This window comes from Podarcis gaigeae, assembly GCF_964106915.1.
Source record: "Podarcis gaigeae genome assembly, chromosome: 8".
Lineage (NCBI taxonomy): Eukaryota > Metazoa > Chordata > Lepidosauria > Squamata > Lacertidae > Podarcis > Podarcis gaigeae.
In genome coordinates, this window is record NC_139684.1 from 28,977,660 (window position 1) to 28,999,249 (window position 21,590).

General features: G+C 47.1%; 1 protein-coding gene across 4 annotated transcripts; it reads right to left on the reverse strand.

The window, feature by feature from the left end:
* Positions 1-952: 952 nt before the first annotated feature.
* On the reverse strand, positions 953-20,736 carry LRP3 (LDL receptor related protein 3). 4 transcript variants are annotated; one of them, XM_083753063.1, is made up of 7 exons: positions 19,892-20,736; positions 14,425-14,472; positions 11,489-11,627; positions 8,089-8,297; positions 4,890-5,976; positions 3,785-3,917; positions 953-2,113 (listed from the first exon to the last, which is right to left on the reverse strand). In XM_083753063.1, the coding sequence occupies exons 1-7, from the start codon at positions 19,983-19,985 to the stop codon at positions 1,295-1,297; spliced, it is 2,529 nt and encodes an 842-aa protein (XP_083609189.1). In that variant the 5' UTR covers positions 19,986-20,736; the 3' UTR covers positions 953-1,294. The 4 variants fall into 4 exon arrangements, with proteins under 4 accessions (XP_083609189.1, XP_083609190.1, XP_083609188.1 ...); XM_083753064.1 differs by having other exon boundaries at positions 19,756-20,356; XM_083753062.1 differs by lacking the exon at positions 19,892-20,736 and adding an exon at positions 19,653-19,818.
* Positions 20,737-21,590: the final 854 nt, after the last annotated feature.

The following is a 21,590-nucleotide window of genomic DNA, read 5'->3' on the forward strand; positions in this document are numbered from 1 at the left end:
TGCTACAATCCCACTATAATCAAAACTTGGCTGCTTTGTTGTTACAGTGGCACAGCAACCGGAAAATGCAATTATTTTCTGTGAATGAAGGATATGGAACCTTTGGCTGCCACTGGCATTTCTCCATCGCTATGGGCACCGTGACGAAGAGAGCAAGCAAATGAGTGGATGTAGCTTTTTTGTTCTTGTTTCAAAAGGGGGTGGGAAGGTACGAAAGGAAAGGAATGTGATGCTCCCTGCCTTTGGTTTCCTGTTAAACGATTTACCCCGAGGCTCTGTAAATATAGCTTTAATTTAGACAAATATTCTAAATCGCCAATAATTGGATCTCTCCAGTTGAGCGGTCCGTCATAATTACTTGTGCCTGGTGCCTTGCTTTGCCTGCTGGATGAATCCCCTCCAGCATATGAATGAGAAGCTATAAGCTGACTTTTATCTCGGAAAGCAGAGGGGAAAGCGCCTTTCACAAACAGAAGGAACAAGCGGATTTAGGGAAGCGTCAAATTGCAAAGGCAGATCTGCTGGGGCGGGTGTTGTGTGTTCACCCACCCACAGATCAAGGTCAGCTGGGGAAAACTGTAGCCAGGGGGGTCCCTATGGTAGGCAGATGCAGAGCTGCATATTTTCTTCTTCTCAGAGACACAGCGGCTTTCCAGAGTTACACCTGTGTGCCTGTGCAGAAACCCCCCTGGGTCAGTTTCTCCCTGGTAACCACACACAGATAGTGAAGCGAGGGCACCAGGGAGGCCTCCCAGCATATGTCATTATAAGCAGTGGAAGAAGCACAGCTGATACAGGCAGATGAATTGAGATTTAACAGTTCCTTTCTCTAACCTGCCGGCACAGAACTTTCCCCCACCTGCCTTTCCCGTACCAGGAACATATTGCACCTGCCAGGTGTTTGACACACACACACACACACACACACACACACAAATGGAGGTGCCAAAACTGACAACTGGTATATTTTAATGACTGTAGCCTGCTAGTCAGAAATCTGTATGCAGATACCAAAGGAGATGGCAAGACAGTCCAAACTGCAAGCCCTTTCGGAAGAATATCTGTGTCTTGTATGTATAACACGTTATACAAGTAAATGCTTTTTTTGTTTGTTTTGTTTTTAAAGAAGAAAAGTATGATTGTGTGAACAAACTCTCATCAGCTCCTGATACCACATTTGTCCTACTGAACCTTGCTGGAGATGTGCTGCAACAGAAGTGGTGATGTTGGTGGCGGGTGGCGTGCACCACAATTTAATGAATGGTGTCCTCTGAAAGAGCCCAGCAAAATCCGATTAGCAGACCAGTAAAGACTCGTCGTCGCTGGGGGTGACTTCTGAGAGAGGGGGAGGGGATTCGAGGATTGGCACTTCCATGGAATGGCAACAAGCTGGGCGAATGCCCAAAGGCTCTTCGCGATATGACTGGGGGCAACAACAGTGTCGGCCGTCCCCCTGAAGAGGGACATTCACGGGGCTGTCAGAGTATATCGACTCCCACTTTTTGAAGGGGAGCCGGCATGGCTCTTCACTCAGCAAATTATTCCTGCTGGAGCTTCTGCACTCGGCAACAGTCCTGCTAGACGCCAAACCCCCACCCTGGTGCGTTTCTGCCACCCTCTCCAACAAAGGGTCTCTGAACGTTTTCCCTGAATCAGCCTTGCTGGTCTGTCTGATCTCACCGCTGGGAGGGTCTTCAGTACCTGAAGGCTTGTCGTGTCCGTCCTCTGGCTCTGAGAGAGCTGCTGTGCAAATGTTTGACAGAACGTCTGAGGGGGGCGATTCTGCAGCTTCTGTCTCTGAAGGCAAATGGCTGTTTTCAGATTCCAGGAGTCCCCGGTTTGGGCTGCAGCTCCCCGTTTCAACATTAGTTCCCTCGGGAGAAGCTGGGGGGCTCTGGGGGGCCGCGCCATCTGTGCGATTGATGATTCCATCCCCTAGCACTGTCTGGGAAGTGTGGGTGGGGTTCAGCAGCGGGATCTGAGCTCTCACCCGCGGCCGGTGGAAGAATCTGTTCCACAACCTGCCCAAGCGCCGGTGGGATGAGCTCCTCCTGGACGAATGGCGACGCATCTGCCTCCTCATGGCCGTTCGGATGTTCTGCAGGACGGAGGCCTATGAAGACAAACAGAGTGGGTTCTTTTTTTGCCTTCCTAGCTTTCATTCAAAGATAATACACTAACATCCTGGCCAGTGTCAGAAGACGGGAAGGAAGCCAGAGGAACCTCTCAGCCCACGACACAGCAACCTCTCCCCAATCTCTTCTTTCCTCTTGAACCTCCTGACCTCACAAATGCAGGGGATTATCGGGATTATCCAGTGCCAATGGTCACCTCTGTTTCAGCCTCCAGCAGTGCAAGAGGCTGATGCACGAAAAGCCCCAAAAAAGCCCACACCAGAAACATAAAGCAGATCTCCCTGCTTGTGTAACTAAATACAGAGCTTCAGCCATAATAGGATCACACTGTAGAGGCTGGATGCATTTGCCAGGGCTGGGGGAAATGAAAATACAAAACAAAATCCAATCACTGCTGGGGTGGGAGGATTTGTGTATACAAGTATCCCCATGATTTTCTAGGTGAAAAGTGGTGAAAATATCATAGCAAAAAGTGAATTTATTTTCTCTTTCCTCGCAAGGTTCTGGCAAATAAACACCAAATCTCTTTATTTTCAAAGCTCACCTTTGCCAAATCCATCTCACAAAGATAAACGCTTGGGTTTAGCAATATTACAGTACTTTAGGGTGGGGGTACCTGTGGCCCTGTTGAGTTCCAGCTCCCAATAGTCTCAGCCAGCATGCCCAATAGTCAGGGGTGGCAGGAGCTGCAGTCTCAAACAACATCTGGAGGGCCACAGATGTTCCCCATCCCTGCAGTACTTTAATGCATTAAAACTTTATTGACGTGTAATCAAACATTAAGGGCCAGCCTGCATGTTGCTTTAAAACACATCATTTGGCCTTGCACAGATCTCTTCCTCACTATAAACAACAGCCACTGGGTATCGTATAAAGATCAGGCCTGTGAGATGTGGGGGGGCAATCATTCCCTTCTCTCAATTAAAATACCTGTCTGCAAAATACAGAATTAGTTGGCTGGCTGATGGTGGATTATTGCCTGGGTGTGTCATTTTGTAATCATTATGTCCACAATTTATTCAAATAACCAACAGGCACCTCAGTCATTCAGGTTCTCAATGTTGTGAGCAAGCTGCAGTTCTAATTGTGTTTTGATCGGACATGTCAGAGAAATGTCATCCAAAATAAAGCATCTGAAGAGCATTGAGAGGAACAGAATGAATCTCAATGCATTTAGACATGGGGGGGAGTGTCATATTCATCCCTACTTTTCATATAAAAATGTTTGCAAAACATAATACAGTGGAACCTCGGTTTTTGAACATAATCCATTCCGGAAGACCGTTTGGCTTCCAAAATGTTTGAAAACAGAGGATCAATGGGCAGTCGGCAAAATCAATTGAAAAAAAATGGAAAAACACACAGCGGAACTGGTTCGACTGCCGAGGCGCATTCAGAAACGGAAGCAATTACTTCTGGGTTTTTGGCATCCGGGTTCTGAATCAGTCGGCTTACAAGATGCCCAAAAACTGATGTTCTACTGTACTTTCCCTCAACAAATACGAAACTTTGTTTCTGTTGTGCGGAGCTCACTCTGAAGGAGTACCGCAGAACACGGAGCCTGTAACCTGAAGTGTATGTAACCTGAAGCGTATGTAACCTGAAGCGTATGTAACCCGAGGTACCACTGTATAGACAGAGTCATTTACTTGTGATGCGTTGTAAACAGGGAAGTCTTCCACGGGTGGGATCAGGCCCTGTGCGATCAGTTGCCCATAGGAAGGAGGAGCTTCACGCCTCACAAACTCCGCCTCAAGACGGGTCATCTGGGTTTCAAATGCCCTGGAATCGGGATGGGGAGGGAGGGAGAGAAGAGAAGAGAAAAGCTGGCTGGATTAGAATAGACTAGGTGGGCATCTTTTCTGAGACTGTCATGGCCCAAAGTAGAAGTGACAAAGGCTACCACCCACTCATGACTAAGGCTGCAACCGGAGGCTTTCTTGGCCTAAGGACATGCAGTGCACTACCGGCATCAAACTGGAGCACCCACTGGGGCACCTGCATGGCTCCAACCTAGCCACCATCCCTTCTTGTCCCCTCCAGGTAAGCAGCATTAATGCCAATGCCAGGTTGGCTCCCCAGTCCTGCACCGCCATACTATCAGTATGACAGTATGACAGTATGAGACTTCTTGTGCTGTGCATGAAACATATCAGGGCTGGGTTCTGAAGCAATGTTCCTGGGCATAATCAACAAGCTCAAGCACTCTCTCTCTGCCTCTTGGCTGGCTGGCTGCAGAGAAGACCTCCCACCTGGTTAGCAATGTCCAAACTTGGAAACTGTGGTTTCAGGATTCCCTGTGCCTCAAATCCAAAAGTCAGAGGGTCCTGGGGGTGCTCCCAATCTACCCCCAGGCATGAAAGAGGAATGGGGAGAGAGCTCAAGCTTCAGCATGGCTCATTCCTGTACCAGGAAACCCTATTTTCCCCGTGAGGTCTGAAGAGGGGGAGGGACTGCCGCTCAGCGGGGAAGCACAGGTAGTGGAAGCAAAAGGCCTTAGGCTTAATTCATAGTACCTGCAAGCAGGGTGATGCAAGTCTCCTGTCTGAAACTCTGGGGAGCTGTTGCAGTTAATGTAAACAATAGTATTATGTTAGGGTCTTAACAGTCATTCCACACGACCCCTTGTAAATTTACTTTCCAAGATTCAACTAGGTGTCTATGTTATCCTGCCCAGAAAGGAAATGAAAAGCCCTCCTAACAAAATGGGTTGGGGGGGGGAGGGAGGAAGGAAGCAAAGCTGATCTTTTTCACCTGTATTCCCTGGTCCTCAAGGAATAGAGCTTGAAGGCGCAGCCCAAGGCGATCACCAGCAGCAGCCCGCAGACCAGGCTCCCGATGAGAGCTGCCGTGATGACCTTCCTAGGCACGATCACCAGGCAGTTGTGTTCATCGCTCCCATCCTGGCAATCCTCCTGCCCATCGCAGCGCCACGTCTCAAAGATGCACAGGTTGGTGCCGCAGTGGAAGTTGCCCGGCTGGCATGTGAAGCAGTTCTTCTCATCTGAGCCATCTGGGCAGTTCTTCTGGTTGTTGCAGCGGTCGAGCAGCGAGTAGCACAGCCCACTGTTCCCCTCGCACGGGTACTCATTCTTCTGGCAGGCTGGGCAGCTCTCCTCGTCCTTGCCGTTGGGGCAGTGCCACCAGCCGTCGCAGCGCTGCCTGTCGGTGTAGCACCCCTCGTCGTTGCCGCACGGGTGCTCCCAAGGGAGGCAGTAGCCCTTCACCTGGTAGGTGGCGTTGAACCCGTGCCCAGTGCTCTTGGACCAGGCATGGTATGATATGGTCAGCTGCCCCTTAGAGGACTCCAGGCTCACTGAGTGCCTGTTGTTGCGATAGGAAAGGGTCTGCATGAGCTTGTCACCTCTCTCCTCTAGCCCATCATACACCTTCACGTAGTCATTGTAGCCGAGCTGCAGGTCAAGCTGCAGGAGAACGTGGCGGTTGTCCTGGGTGTCCACATGCCACGTGCAGAGGAGGTCCGCCTGGCTGTGGTCCGAGCGGAAGAAGTCGGGAGAGGCGAAAGACCCGTAAAAGTTGCCCAGCCTTTTGCCGCATGAAAGGTCGGGGCAGTTCTCTTCGTCGGAACCATCGCTGCATTCTTTAACTGTATTGCATTTCAGCTCGTTGAACAAGCACTTGGTGGAATGGGCTACGCTGCACTGAAAGGTTCCCGAAGGGCAGATGCTGGACTGGGGCTCGGTTGGAGGAACAGTGCAATTTTTCTCGTCTGAGTTATCGCCACACTCATCCATGGAATTGCATTTCCAAGTGCCGGGAATGCATTTGCCATTCAGACAGCGGAATTCATCAGACTGGCAATTAGCCTGGCCCATTTTCCCTGTAAAGTGAGAGACAAGTGTCAGGAAACTTCTCCGGGCACTTCCGGCTCCATGCTGTGCCTGAAACATGAATCCAGCATGGAGGACAATCAAGATTTGGAAGCAGCAGCTCTTGAGGACTCTGAAATATTATTATGCCAACACAAGTATAAATCTCTCTCGCCAAGGACGAACTTCCCCACCAGCTGCACACAATCTCTCCCCCACAACTTACCTGGGTTTTCAGTAGCTCCACTGCAATGGCGTGACTTCAGAAGGAGGAGATGCCCTTTCCAAAGGGATGGAAGGGGATTCCCTCTCCCTGTTTTTCCTCTCCATAGCAGTTTCATTGTCATGGAATGTCATCTGCCTGCCTGCCTGTGCACCTGCCTTTGTGTGGATTTGTGTACATGCACATGCGCACACCTGTGACTGGCAGTCTGTTGGCCACCTTGGCCACACCTACCTCTATCCCGATTCTGAAAAAAGAACTAACTACCACTAGCTATGATTTCCACCACCATTTGTGGGGGGGGGGGAGCAGCTATAGTATGGAGGGAAGATTATTTCTTACCGACCTTTCTGCCCCAACCAGAAAGCCCCCAAATACCTGGGATTGGGGTGCTGTGAAAAGTTTTCAAATAGGCTCCCCGTCCCAGTTAAGGTTCAAAGACAAAAACCTGAGAGAACAGAAGACTATAGGCAAACAAAAAGGGGTATCCTAGATGGGCAAAGCAGGTCAGGGAGAAGCTAAAGCTGTTTTACAAAGGCTAGAAAGGAGAGAGAGGAGGCCCTTTTTTCTTACAGGAGCAATGTGGAAGGAGGACAAATCACTCTTAAATCAGGGGAGCAAAAAAGAGCCGGGATTGGAAAGAAAAGATCTCAGATTTAAAGTGCCAGGAGTTCTAACTTCCCCTTGCAAAGGCAGAACTAGATCACACTCTCTCCTTTCTTCTCTCCAATAAAGAGTGTGTATGAAGGGGGGAAAGAGTCTCTTGCCAAAAGCATGGTTGTTTCTGTAAAGAGACTCAGAGAAGTGCTTCTGAGTGCTGTGCAATTAAGGCAAATGAGAATCCTTCTTACAACTACAGGCTCTGGCTCATTTGCCACAGGGTATCTGTAGAGGGAGAATTTCTGAGGCTTCAGCTGCTTTCAAGAGCTCCCTTCCAGCATACAAATGCTAGAAGCCCAGAGCAATTGCTCCTAGCACTGGAAATCACAAGAGCCTTGTTGCCACTTAGGACAAGTCCCCCACAGAATGCCAAGAGAACATATCACATCAGGGTTATTGTCAACAGGAGAGGCAGTTATGTGGAAGAGGGAGGAGGATCTGCAAAGCTTTTTTGGGTGGGGTGCTATGTGCAGTGTAATCTTATTTCCCCCTCTTTTTGCTGGTGCCCCCATTGAGCCCTGCCCCTTTTGCTTCCTTGCCTGTACACACACTTTCCTTCCAGGTGGGGCTCTCCCTCCTGGTACTGGAGGCAGCTGGTTGAAAAGCACAGAGAGTGAAAAAACCTCAGGCAGGGGGAGGACTCAGCCTCTGCCTCTCGCAAGACTGGTTCTTTAAAATCACACTTGTACCTAAAGGTGCAAGTCTGTTACCATTAGAAGCAGAGTGGGGGTTGTTTTATTTATTTGATCCCTATTTTGTGGTGAAATCAAAGCAGCGTACAATGGAAATATAAACTCCCAAGAAAATCAAAAACGAAACAAAGAATAAAACAAACAGCAGTAAAGCTGCATCATGAAGCAGAATAATAAAAAACCATGTCAACAGGAGCATGTCCCAGGCACAGCTGGAAAATGCCAGCTGGAATAAAGCAAGCTCAAGAGCCAGTGCAAAAGCAGGCAACCCTATTAGGTTCTGCCATCGTTCAGGCACCACCACGGAAAAGGCTCTCCTCCTGCCTACATCCAGAGCCAGTGTGGTACAGTGGGAAGTGTGTGAGGACTTGGGATACAAAGACCTGGGTTCAAGTCCTGACTTAGCTCTAAATAGGTGGCATTTGGCCACACTTCAGTCTCAGCCTAACAGAGGATAAATAGTGATAAACCTCAGATAGAAATGTTGAAAATAAGATAAATGCAAAGCAATAATCAATATAGCCATTCAAACTAGAGAGAACTTTTACCTCGGATATACGAAAGGCGAAATCCCTGAGCCTGCCCTGAACTTGATGGATCAGAGTGGAAAAATATCCAGACGTGATCCCTGGCAGAGATGAAAGGAGGTGGGATGAAGGATCCACATGCTTTGTATTCTTCTCCCTTGGCAGGAGGACCGATCATCAGCCAGTCTGTTGAACACTTGGGAGAGTCCTCCAAATCAAAGTTCTTAAAACTGACAAGAGGAGGAAAACGGGAGAAGGGAGCACAGATGAAGGGAGACTGACTTATTTTTAGAGGAATGAAGGGAGACCACCATTTTAGATGAATGCACTAAAGAAATGAAAGAGGGGAACATTCAAAAAATTACTGATTTCACTAAAACGTTCAATGAAGGTGTTACTTCAGAATGTCTTTGAAGGCAGGCTTTGAGACAGCATCTCATGAAAAGGAACAGCGAAAGTCAACATGACACTTTGCTGAGGGGTCACCTCTGCCAGGTTGGAACACCAACTCTCCTCCTCCTAGTGGTGCAGCAATAAAACTGCTAGCACATTTACAAAAGTTGCCTTTAGGATGCAGGCCAGTCAATTAAAATGGCTCCCATCAATTAATCAACTAAAACTGTTCTTGATTAATCAGTCAATAACATCTTGATTAAAGCTTCCAGCGCTAAATCAAGCATTTGGAAATCAGCAAATGCTGGAAATCTAATTTGCCTCCCCTGCTAGCAAATACATTGGAAGTCCAGCGCAAATAATTATGGCTGCCAACAGCAAAGCAACCATAGCATCCAATTAAAACAAGAGAAGCCACGATTGTTTGTGACTTTCTCTAAATAAGGGCAGGCTGTGAACACAGCTGAAGCCTTAATTGGCTCATTAAAAACATTCTGCCCAACTCCTTAGAACAAGGAGGTGGGAAGTTAGAGAGCCTCGGTTGTATTTCCTCCTCAGTTGCTGGCATGATGTATTACCCAATGCCAGGCACAACGGAGCTGAATTGCAAGGCTTGGTGCATTTGTCCCTCTCCTGAAGGCCATAGGAACAGGTATCAAATGCAGGTCAGGCAATGTCTTTGCCTGCTAAAGACGGGCTAGGGCACAATTCATCAGGAAGTTCTGTCTGAAGGCTCTGATGGAATGAATAAGTTGGGCACATGGCAAGATGTATTAGTATATAAAGCCCTCAACAACTTGGGGCCAGTTTACCTAAAAGACCAACTTACCCCACATGCCCACTCAACCACTTTGATCAGCGGAATTGGCACTACTACAGTTGCCGCATAATACTAGTTCCACATTTGTAAGAACTCGACCCTAGTGTGAACTTAGATCTTTAGTGTGGCAGCACCCGCACTCTGGAACTCCCTGCCTATTAATATCAAGCAGGAGGCTTCACTGGACTCTTTTCGGCGACTGCTAAAAACATCTCTGTTTAGGCAAACCTACCCAGATTTTTTAGAAAGTTGTGAATTTAAACCTGTCTTAGATTTTAACTTTTGGTAGTTTTAAACCAGGGGTCTGCAACCTTTAAGACAAAAAGAGCCACTTGGACCCGTTTCTGAAGAAAAAAAAACTGGGAGCCGCAAAACTCGTCACTATAAAAATAACTTTTTGTCACTTTTTTATTATTTCTTTGTTTGACCCCTCAGAATTACTCCTCCTCATATAAATAAACGTTAAATTAACAAGTTACCTTTTTCTGTGTGTGTGTCTTCACTCCCCTTCAAAATAGTGACCAGCGTACATGCCCCCTTTCAATGTAGTGACCAGCGTACATGCCCCTTACAATGTAGCGGGTGGGCGGGAAGGTGACGTCAGGACGGTGCATGACTAACGCACACACCGCCCCCATGCGACGTCACAGCAAGTACAGCGCCCCCACAGTGGGGAGTGTCGGGGCGCACAATGCGCCTCCTCCCCTCGCTAGTATCCGCCCCGGAGCCGCGGCAAAGGTGTAAAAGAGCCACATGCGGCTCCGGAGCCACGGGTTGCAGACCCCTGTTTTAAACTATTCTCTGGAGCACAAGCCTAAGCAGTGTGTATGGAGATCCTGGGCTGCCAAGATGACAATACACACCCCTCCCTATACTTTTCTCAGTTTTATCTTTTTGTAACGCGCTTTGAGGTGTGTTTTCTTTACAGTTAAGAGGTGCACAAATGTTGTGAAAGAAGTTTGCGGCAGGGAGGAAAACCCATAGCTCAATGGAGGAGGACAATCTGTGCCTGTAGGCAGTCCCAGGTTCAATCCTGGCCACTCCAGCTAAGAGTCAGGTAGCAGGTGACATGGAAGAAGGCTGACAACTCTGGGAAGATGGACATGAGCATCAGAAGAGCTCTGTAGCTGGATCAGGACACAGGACACAGTCTAGCATCCTATTCCCACAATGGCCAGCCAAATGCCCCAATGGGAAGAAGCCCATAAGCCGGAACTGAGCACACGAACACTTCCTTCCTCATGTTCCCTAGCAATGGATGGGCAAAGGCATTCCTGCTTCTGACCCTGGAGGTCTGAGCAGGTACTGGACAGTTTCCTGTATTATCTAAGATAACACCTGTCTTGCTTTTGTGATAATGTGTGTTTTTTTAAATAAAAAAACCTGAGAAAAAATTCTACTATCTGCTGTCTGCTGAACCATTCTAAAATGATATCAAATATATTTCAAATAATTTAATGATTAATCACTTTAAACATTTAAGAGCTCAGTGGTAGTGCCCAAGACCAGGTGTCTTCAACTATTTGATTTGGATCATTCCCCGTCCCCCACCCCATTTTTAAAGTTGTAATAAGGAACTGCTAGTCTCGTTTGGAAGTAGCTTGTTCAAGAGGGCATTTGATCTCCCTCCAGTTTGATGTTGAGCTCTGAGGTGATGTGATGTTAAAGATTTAAAGTGTGGAGTTAATTGCTGTTCTTTTTAGTTGATAAATTCAAAGCAAATTATACAATATATCTGAAGAGAAATGGCACAAATAAGTTAATACGCTCTTTGCTTCAGGAAAACAATGATGCTCCTTGTGTGCCACCTTCCCACCAAGAGGCAGCAAAATTAAGTGGAAGACGGGCAGGCAGCTCACTCCCCGCGACTCCCAAGTAGCACGTAGACTGGATAGGGGCCACAGCTAAGTGTTGGAACACCAGCTTGGCATGCAAAAAGTGCCAGGCTCAATCCCTGGCAGCATCTTCAGGTAGGATCAGTTGCCTCCTGCCTGAAACCCTGGAGAGCCATTGCTGCCAGTCAGTGTTGGCAATACTCAGCCTAGCCTAGATCCCTGCCTATTGTGAGGCTAAAAATGGCTTTTTCACCACCACGGACAACGTAAAGAATAAAGTTCCTTTGGACCAAGCTTATGTTGGGCAACTGGTCTGGATCTGAGAATTTATTTCAGCAAAGGAAGACAATTAAAACATTTTCACTAGTAGTACCTAATAGTTATCACATCTCCTCGATCACCTTGAATGTACCAGCTGCAGTTGGTGGCCGGAGGATAGTGGAGTGGCCAGGAATGGCTGTAGATGACCCCACGTCGCTCAGTATGCTGTTCCAGTTTTCCACTGCAAGCAGCTGTCAAAAGCCACAACGAAATGTTAAATGTTAAACACATGTTTTTTGCCACAACAGCTTTCCCTGGTCTCTAAAAGTTATTGTCATAGATATTTCCATTACCCTTTCCTGCTCCTTCTGCTTTGTTAAACTATCTGGTCTTCTGGCTTATATTCAGTTCAACGGGCATCTCCTGGGAGAACATCAATAGCCCTAAATGAGCCTGGCAAAAGGGATTTGATAAGGAATGCTGAACAGATCTGCCCAAAAGGAAAAAGGGAACAAACCAACCAGCAACCACAGGAAATCCATGCCCAAAGCCAAGTAAATAATACATCATTTTCAAGACCTATTGTCCTGAAAATGCTTGGTTTTCCTCCTCTCCCAAACAGGCACTTTCTTTTAAACTTCACAATTTCTATAAGTAGGTTTGAAAAGTGTTCTCAGAGAAAGCAAGGCTTGTGGATTGTTGCTTTTTGGATTTCAAGTATCTTTATAAAGAGAGTACGCTAAGTGGGGTTTTTGTTTTGAGCACACAGCTGCCGTTGCACGTTCATAAGTTGCAGGAGCTGACAGGACCAAATGCAAATCCCTTGCTGCGTAGGGCTGAAGCCCACCAGGAGTTCAACAAATCTCTAATTTTTGCTGCCTGCTTGGGGTTGCAAAACTTCAAAGTGAAAAGGGGTTGTCAAACAGCAGTCACGCCGTGGCGCTTGGTTAGTGAGAACCAGCCTTCTTGCTGGGTGGATCTCAAGTTGTACTGAACTGTGCTATAGAATTTATAAAGTGAAGTTAGAATCATAGAGTTGGAAGAGACCACAAGGGCCATCGAGTCCAACCCCCTGCCAAGCAGGAAACACCATCAGAGCACTCCTGACATATGGTTGTCAAGCCTCTGCTTAAAGACCTCCAAAGAAGGAGACTCCACCACACTCCTTGGCAGCAAATTCCACTGTAGAACAGCTTTTACTGTCAGGAAGTTCTTCCTAATGTTTAGGGGGAATCTTCTTTCTTGTAGTTTGTATCCATTGCTCTGTGTCCGCTTCTCTGGAGCAGCAGAAAACAACCTTTCTCACTCCTCTATGTGACATCCTTTTATATATTTGAACATGGCTATCATATCACCCCTTAACCTCCTCTTCTCCAGGCTAAACATGCCCAGCTCCCTTAGCCGTTCCTCATAAGGCATCGTTTCCAGGCCTTTGACCATTTTGGTTGCCCTCCTCTGGACACGTTCCAGTTTGTCAGTGTCCTTCTTGAACTGTGGTGCCCAGAACTGGACACAGTACTCCAGGTGAGGTCTGACCAGAAGAGAATACAGTGGCACTATTACTTCCCTTGATCTAGATGCTATACTCCTATTGATGCAGCCCAGAATTGCATTGGCTTTTTTAGCTGCCGCGTCACACTGTTGGTTCATGTCAAGTTTGTGGTCAACCAAGACTCCTAGATCCTTTTCACATGTACTGCTCTCAAGCCAGGTGTCACCCATCTTGTATTTGTGCCTCTCATTTTTTTTGCCCAAGTGCAATACTTTACATTTCTCCCTGTTAAAATTCATCTTGTTTGTTTTGGCCCAGTTCTCTAATCTGTCAAGGTCATTTTGAAGTGTGATCCTGTCCTCTGGGGTATTAGCCACCCCTCCCAGTTTGGTGTCATCTGCAAATTTGATCAGGATGCCCTTGAGTCCATCATCCAAGTCGTTGATAAAGATGTTGAATAAGACCGGGCCCAAGACAGTTGTAGTCCATTCTTCAGTTAAAACTTACTAGCATGCTTTACATACAGCACAAACCCACTCATCTCTACACAGAAGTAGGCCTCAATTAGTTAAAGGGATTTTACTGCCAGATAAGTTTGCAGAGCAGGAGTGAAGAAGAGGATCCATCCCATGGGCTCCCTTGCCCTTGGTTGGCCATTTCAATAGATGGGCAGGGCCATCCATGTGAGAGCCACATCTTCACTTGTGTGGAAATGGGGGAAATGGCCTCATGGGACAAATTAGGATCCATGCTGGTCCTGCTTAGGCCTATGGGCCTGAGATCATCCACCACTGGTATAAAGGACTGCAGCCACAACTAGTGCTGCTGCTGCTGCTGCTTTCAACACAACATAATCTCCCAAAAATAAAACAAGTCCTGCTGTACTAGAGAATTTGTCCATTCTGGAAGCTCATTTTTTATTGCACTTCCATCCGCCCTTTCTAATTGCAGCAAATACATCTCCCCCACCATCTTATCCTCATAATAAACCTGTTATGAAATACATGAGGCTGAGAAAGAATGAATGGCCCAAGGCAAGGGGAGATTTGAAGCTGGGACGGTCCTGGTCCAGTGCTGCCTAATCACTACACGTGTCTCTCCAATGCTGCCATATTTTTTTCCTACTCTCACATCCCCTCCTTCCTGCTCCTGCTAACACTCAAGCCAATAAATGGACAGTGTAAAGTGAGAGTGTTCATTTATCTACAATGAAAATAAGGTTTTGGGATAGTCTGGGCAACATTTACTGCATATAAATTGGTCCAGAATGACAGTAATTAATTTAGATGAATTTTTCTCCTTTACAGTGGCATAGAAACCAACATGATAAATGTGCCATTCACAATCTGGATTTGCTGCGTGAATTTTTTTGCTGCGTGGGAAAATCTGGACTAGTCTTTCAGCCTAAAGTATCTCTATAGTATCAGGGAGCATTTACATTGTTTTAAAATTATTCTTAAAAGACACCTTTTTCTCAAAATGATTCTTTACAGGAAGTGTTTTCTATCAGTAGGAAAATGAAGCTCAAATGCTAATAGAAAACAGAGGTATCTTACCTAATGAAGTGACAGCACTTTCAATTTTCCCAGACAAGAAGAGGTTGACTGTTTTCAAAACAGAAAAAAATATATATTTTTTTAATTTGTTACAGATTACAGTGGAGGCAGTAAGTAATTAACAAAATTATAAATGGAAAAACACATTCAGAAAAGGTATGTTCTTCCAACAAGCACCAGGGTTAGCGTGTATAATATTTAAGGTATGAGAGAACCTAATTGTTTTCTTTTTCTTTTATAGAACAGGAAAAATGGCACAGAAGCTGCTGCTGCTGCTGTTGTTGTTATAAAATTAAATTTGTATACTGTCCTATACCCACAGGTCTCAGGGTGGCTCACAGGATAAAATTGCAATATAAAAGCACAAAATATATAATCAAAATCAAAACCAAATAACCTCGCCCCCAGCTGCAATCCTAAGCACATATAGTAGGCAGCAAGCGTCACTGGACACAGTCAGATTTTCTTCTGAGCAAAAATACCTAAGATAATGCTGTGGATGTTTATAACATCTAGGGGATCAGCTGAACATGGGGAAAGAAAGTGTCACAGCTCAAGTGCTATGAGGCGTGGGCTGGGTCGTTTCTGCAGCAAACACACACAAGTAAGTAGCCATCTGGGCCACTGTTCTCTCAGCTGAACCCTCCACCTATAATAGTGAGATACTAGTATTGATCTACTTTATAGAGCTATTGGAAAGTTCACTGGTATCACGTATGTGGAGTGCTCTGAACACTGAAAAAGAAAGCGTCGCATAAATGCTGAGCGTTAGTGGAGAATATGAGCTATACCCAGTGCTGGCCGTACTCAGAGTAGACCAACTGAAATGAACATAGGTCCATCAATATCAATGGGTCTACTTCCAGTAAAAATCATTCAGATACAACACCATCAATACATTCTTTCTAGTCTCAGACCGATGCAGCTGAAGTTTGAAATTCTTGTTCAACCCAAGAAAGACAACATCATCTGTGGCAGACAGCAGATCAGTATTACAGGAAGAGTTTGATGCTACTCATAGGCCATACAGCTACTCTCTGCCCTTGCACCTCCATCCAAAAGTTTCACATTTTGCAGGAACAGCCACAATTTATATCCACAACAAACTGACTGTAGACATCACATTGATGCAAATAACTGGGCTGTGGATTATCACTGAGGTATCATTTTTTCTTCTTGTTACAAAACGTTCTGCTATCCCGGCCGCTGACCACTAGGGCAATGCAAGGACAGTAAATGTGGTTGGTGCTTTTTAAAATGATTGCTCCGTAGTATCAACAGTTGGGTTTTACAAGGGGGCATGGAGAGACAAGAAGGGACCCTGACAAATATCCTGTCCCATCTAACAAAAGAAATGGAGGCAGGGAGGGACTGAAGTTGTAGAATTGCCTGGAGACCAGGTAGAAAAGCAGATGAAAGATGAAGGCAGCTTCACTTTACTGCTCCCTGCATCTTTATGAACAACCACCAGAATATTATTTTACTACACATTTAATGCAAGGGGTTAGCCTGAATAATTATTCCACTAGTTTCACAGCTTATGCTGATTTCTGGGGTCAATAAACCTCCGGGCCAGGAGGCCACTCCATGTGAGAGACCCACCTCATTCTTAGATACTGCTGTCTAATTAGATCTGCCATTCTTGCTCGGGCCTTCTCTTCTCCTGACACCTGGTTCATGGTGATTGATCATGGTTTGAAAGCAAGTCTTGCTTAGATTGAACAAACTATGATTAGAACGAACCAGGAAAGAGAAGCTACACATGAGAGGAGGAGGAAGAATGGAGACTTTGATGCCTGAACTGAGCAGGCTGACTTAATTTCAAATTTCCAATGGGAGGGAGGACGGGTGGGGGGGGGAGGATGACAGAAGTAGAACAGCACTCTGTGTTTCATGTAATAAAAATAAATCACAACTAAAGCTCTAGGCAGAGCCCTTTTCAAAGGTGAGGTAGGGAAGAATAAAGACTAATCCCTAGAAGGAGGGAGTTCCACGACTGTGGAGCCTGCCACAGCAATGACTCTATCGCCCGTCAACTTAAAAACATGTTAGTGGGATTCCCAGCTTGTGGGTGGACAGCCACCTGAACAGTCTTAAGCAGAAGGCCGCCCCCACTTCAAGTTAGTTATGCCTATGTTGTTGTTTTGGTTAGCAGACAGATGTCTCAGAAATCTCAATTTCTACTTTGAATAAAGGAAGTTAGCTTGCCAAGGACAGCAGTTATGAAGAAATATACAGAGGGGCCTCTTCCGTTTACGAAAACAGCTGTAATAGTGGAAATTCTTGATCTAATACCATGGAACAGGCAGGGTGTTTCACATCCTTTATTCCAAGGACTGACAGACCAGAGAATACTGTACATGCCCTTCGTTTTCAAAAAAGGAAATCCACATTATGGAACTCCACACACTAGTTAGTTCTGCCTTACACTTCTAAAGCTGTGAGCTGCATTATTCAAGGCAGCTTATAGCAATCAAACATCACAAGACCAAAATAGAACAATCTCAGACAAAACATAACAGAGGATGGCATAACAAGCAAAACAAAACATGATTTGCCTGGCAAGGCAAAAAGCTTGCCAGAATATTTTTTTTAAAAAGTACAGTATTTACCAGCTGGTAGAAGACAATTGGGGGGGGGGGGCAAGCACCTGAGTTCCATGGAGCAAGATGTTCCATATTATTGGTGCAGCCCCCAAGAAGGCCCCATCTCTTATCTCAACAAACTACACTTTCATCATAGGTGAGACACAAAGAAAAACCTCTCTCCACTTGATCATAATGAATGGGCAGGCTGGCACAGGAGGTAGTGGTCCCTCAGGTACCCTGGGTCCAAGCCATTTAGGTCTTCACCTTCAAGTGTCATCACCAAGATGCTGAATTGTGCCTGGAAACAAACTGAAGACTAAAACACAACTGGTGTAATATGGTCCCACTGACTGACTCCTTTGCTGAGCATTCTGGACAAACTGATGTTTCCAAATACACTTCAAAGGTTGCTCTATGTAGAACACAAATAATCCAATCTAGATATGACTAAGGTGTGTGCTACTCTGGCCAGGTCTCACGTTGCAATAGTCAGGATTTTCAGTCTTCAACTTATGTTAGTGCTTCCCTCTTGCAAACCATGTCAGTCAGCAGGCTGTTTGCATATCCCAGGCATCAGGCTCCTTTCAAAAGGCTTTTTAAATTCAGCCCATCTTCTTTCAGGTATCAGCTCTTTGTTAACTTTTCTAGCTCTTCTACCCCACCTCAAATCTCAGCACTGCTGGGGGGGGTGGTATTTAGTCCTCTTTTACCAACAGAAAAGCAGGAGGCATAAAATGATTAGGTGAGTCTAATTACCCAGGAGTAAGATTTATCAATTTATTTCTTCCTAATGCTTCTTTATCTTGGAGGAATAAGAGGATGAAATAAGAGTTGGGAACTTGCTACTTGAATGCCTTTGCTTAAAGACAAGGGGGTCCTGCAAAACTGGTATCAGAGGCTGCTCATACACTCTATCTGCATTTAGCGAGTTAAAACCTGCTGCGAAAGTGAAAAGGGAAAGATTGCTGTAGACAGGAAGGAAAGCGAGAGGCTGAACACAGGGAAAGCAGCAACAAATCAAATTTTTCATCCTGACAATACTGAACAACTATGATCTGGATGAGAATGCTCACTGGCTAAATGCCACCTATTCCATCTTGCATGGATGAGGAGCTCCTTGCCAAATGCAGGGACCAGCATAAGGATGCATCCATACCAAATCTGGTCAAATGTTCAGAGCCGTGTTGAAGCAATAATATCTGTCAACACAGTGGCTTCTTGTAAAAAACAGCAGAGAAAATATGCTCTGTACAGAAACTCTGCATGTGGCAAGCTGTGCCCATTAAGAGTCACAGTTCAAATGTACAGCACTGCAGAGTTCAGACACATTCAAGAGCCCATGGGCACAAGAAGAGCAGGGTTTGTACAGTTTCTCATAAGCATGGGAGCCAGAAACCTTATTTTTAGGTTCTTGCATCTACCACCAAATTTTGTTTGTGAAAAACGGCATGACTTTCTGTCAAGCAGATTGTTCAATTTCCTTGCCCCCCCCAGTGAAAAAAAATCACATTCTAAACCACAGTTGATGTGTCTAATTAAAAGTAAGTCTCATTGGGTTCAATGGGGCTCACTCCCAGTAACCGGGCATAAGACTGCAGCTACATTATAGTTGCATTATGTCTTCTGATGCCTTTATAAAGAACTCCCTCCTGTAAACTAGTAAACCATTTCTATCCTGAAATCATTTCCCATACATATGAAAAACAAGTATTGCTCCTATGTGTCATTAGTCTGTGCAAATGATCTTGGTGTTTATGCAAAAAAAACCGTTCACAACCATAGCAGGAATCTTCCTCTCCTCTCCTCCCACCCTCTCAACACAGGGGTGGAATCCATTAACATGTTAACAGCAACAAATCAAAGAAGGCTGTCAGAACAAACTGCACTAACTTGTTTGTAAAATGGAAGTGAGCCACCAACACCACTCTGGGCTTGCCTTTCTGACTACTGTACAGGCTAGCAACTTTGCAAAAAAACCGAAAAGAAAAAAGAAAACCTTGCTGCCTCTAGCTACAGAGACAGGGAAAATGATCCTCAAGAACCACGGGGTCCAAACAACTTATGTCCTTAATGCAACCACAGGCCACGGTTCTACCGAGCATTTCCATGCAGAGCATAACCTGAGTGCAGGGAGAGAAAAAGTGCACTCCCATGAGCAAACAGAGCTGATGTCACTTCATTCTGCAGTGCCCTCGCATGAAGGAAAAGTCCCAAGTCGGGGCTGGGGCCCTACATGCCAGTATGTGTGTGTCCCGGCTGGGCATACGTATATACTTTCGAGCAAGTTGGATCAAACGGCCTGCACCCCAACACATGTGCTGCCAGGTGTGTAAGAGAGCAGCCTCGCGGTCAGTTCTTGCCTGCGGATCGCCCTCTCTTACAGAGCCTCTCCCGCTGCCACCAGCGGGCATCCTTGTGGGGAGGGGGGGTGCGCCGTGCATCGGATGCACAGGCCACAACTCGGCACCTGGCTTTGCCTGCAGAAGGCCCTCCGGTTCAGTCCCCGCCGGCAGCACCTCCAGGGACGGGGGGCTGGTAGGAATGGCCTTTTGCTGCTGCTGCAGCCCGTCGGTGCAGGAGACAGGGAGCTAGATGGGTGAGGGAAATCAGCCAGAGGTAGGGTGGGCTGGGGTCTCCCACCTGCTTGCTCCAGGTGGCGACGGGCCAGGAGGATGCTCCTCTCTCTCCCGCCACACCAGCGGAGGAGCATCTCCGCCGGGCCTTTGGCGCCCTGGTCCCTCACCTGGCCGTCCCTCAGCAGAAACAGAGCCAACGGCACCTTCTCCCGCATCCCGCCTGGAGCCACAATAACAGCAGCAGCGACGGCGCTTCCTTTCCTCCCCGCCGTAACGGCTCCGTCCCGCCCGGCCCGGACTCACCCAGGCAAAGGGCAGCCAGCGGCCCCAGCGCGCCGGGCGCCCGGAGCTCCACGGACGAGGACGACGAGGAGGAGGAGGAGGGCGCCGCGTCCATGGCGGCGGGTCTCTTCGCCCGGGGAGGTGCGCTGAGCCTCCGGCCGCCGCCGCTTCGCCCCCTCACAGCGCCGCCGCCGCCGAGCTCGGGGAGGAGGATGAGGCGGCGTTTGCCCCGAGCGACGGCGGCGGCAGCGGCGGTGGCTGCGAGGGAGCATCCCGCCGTCGCCTCTCCATGGCCGCCTCGCTTGGGCAGCTCGTCCCGCAGCGGCTGCGAGGAAGCGGGCAGGAGGAGGAGGAGAGGACGCCGCCGTTTCCGAGGCCCAGCCCCGCGTGACGCGCCGGCTCTGAGGGGCAGGCGGAGGGCAGGGCCGCCCTGGGCGGGAAGGAAGGGGGAGCGCAGCGGAACGCCAGGCCTGGCAGGGCCGCCTCCTCCTCCGCTCTGCCACGAGGGGCTTCGCCGCCGCCGCTTGCTTCCCCCAGCAACCGCCGCCTGTGAGGGGAAGGGCCGGGAGGGATGAAGACCCCCAGCGCTTGCTCTTGTTTTAAAGTCGGGGCTCACTCGAGGGCTTGCGGGGTCATGTTTTTAGTATTAAAAAAAAAGAGAGAAGTTGCCTCTGAGCATGGACAAAGTTCCCCTCCAGCCTCGCTTCGTGAGGGTCACATCCAGGCCTCCTCGTTGCATTGCTTTGGGAAAGGGGCTCCCTGACTGACCCCCATGTGGCAAGAAAAGTGAATTCTTTGGGCTCCTCGCATCCCTAATATAACTTGGCTTCGTTTTTAATGCTGACGTCATTACTTCAAAGTACGGGTTGTGGTGCGTTTCTCTTTTTTTTTTAATAGCTCAATAAATCACTCCGCTGAAATCTACCCATTTCCTACTCTAACCAGCCAAATCTCTATAAAGATTTTATAGCCCCATGATGGTAAACATGTAGCTGATTGGGTTTTTGAACAGTCGTTTTAAATTATGATCCATGGCAGCGGGGAAAGCTACAAATTCGCAGTAAAATATAGGTTATTTAGCTTTATTTTCCCCTTTCTGTTTTCAAAAACAATCTTTTCTTTAAGAGAAATTGTTCACCGTGCACTGAAGCTCACTTAAAAACACCACTGAAGTATTGTGATCGTTCGTATATTGATTTTAGCCGGATCAATTCATGCTGCTGAATTATGTATGAGGCAAAAACATTTATGACCTGATAATTTCTCACACTCGTCTGCTGTGGTTCATGTGAGGTCGGCTGCCAAGAACCTAAGAACATTAAGGTTGCCTGGCTGGAACAAGCCAAGATCTGTCTGATCCAGCATCCCATTTCCAAATAACCAGACAGGAACCTCTGGAGATGAAGATGATGCCCTTCTCTTGGCTCTTTGCCATGGCTTGTGGCGCTGCTAGGACTTGGGACTTAAGGTGGTGGAGAGAGCATAAAATAATGCAAGAGCCCTGTTGGATCAGGCCAAAGGGGGCACATCAAGTCCAGCATCCTGTTCTCACAGTGACGGTCCAGATACCCAAAAGGGAAACCCGCAAGCAGGACCTGAGTTCAATAGCAGCAACTCTCCTTACCTGTGATTCCCAGCAACTGTCATTCAGAAGCATTTACTGCCTCCACAGTGGAGGCAGAAATGCGGCCAGTGTGGCTAGTAGCCATTAATAGTCTTA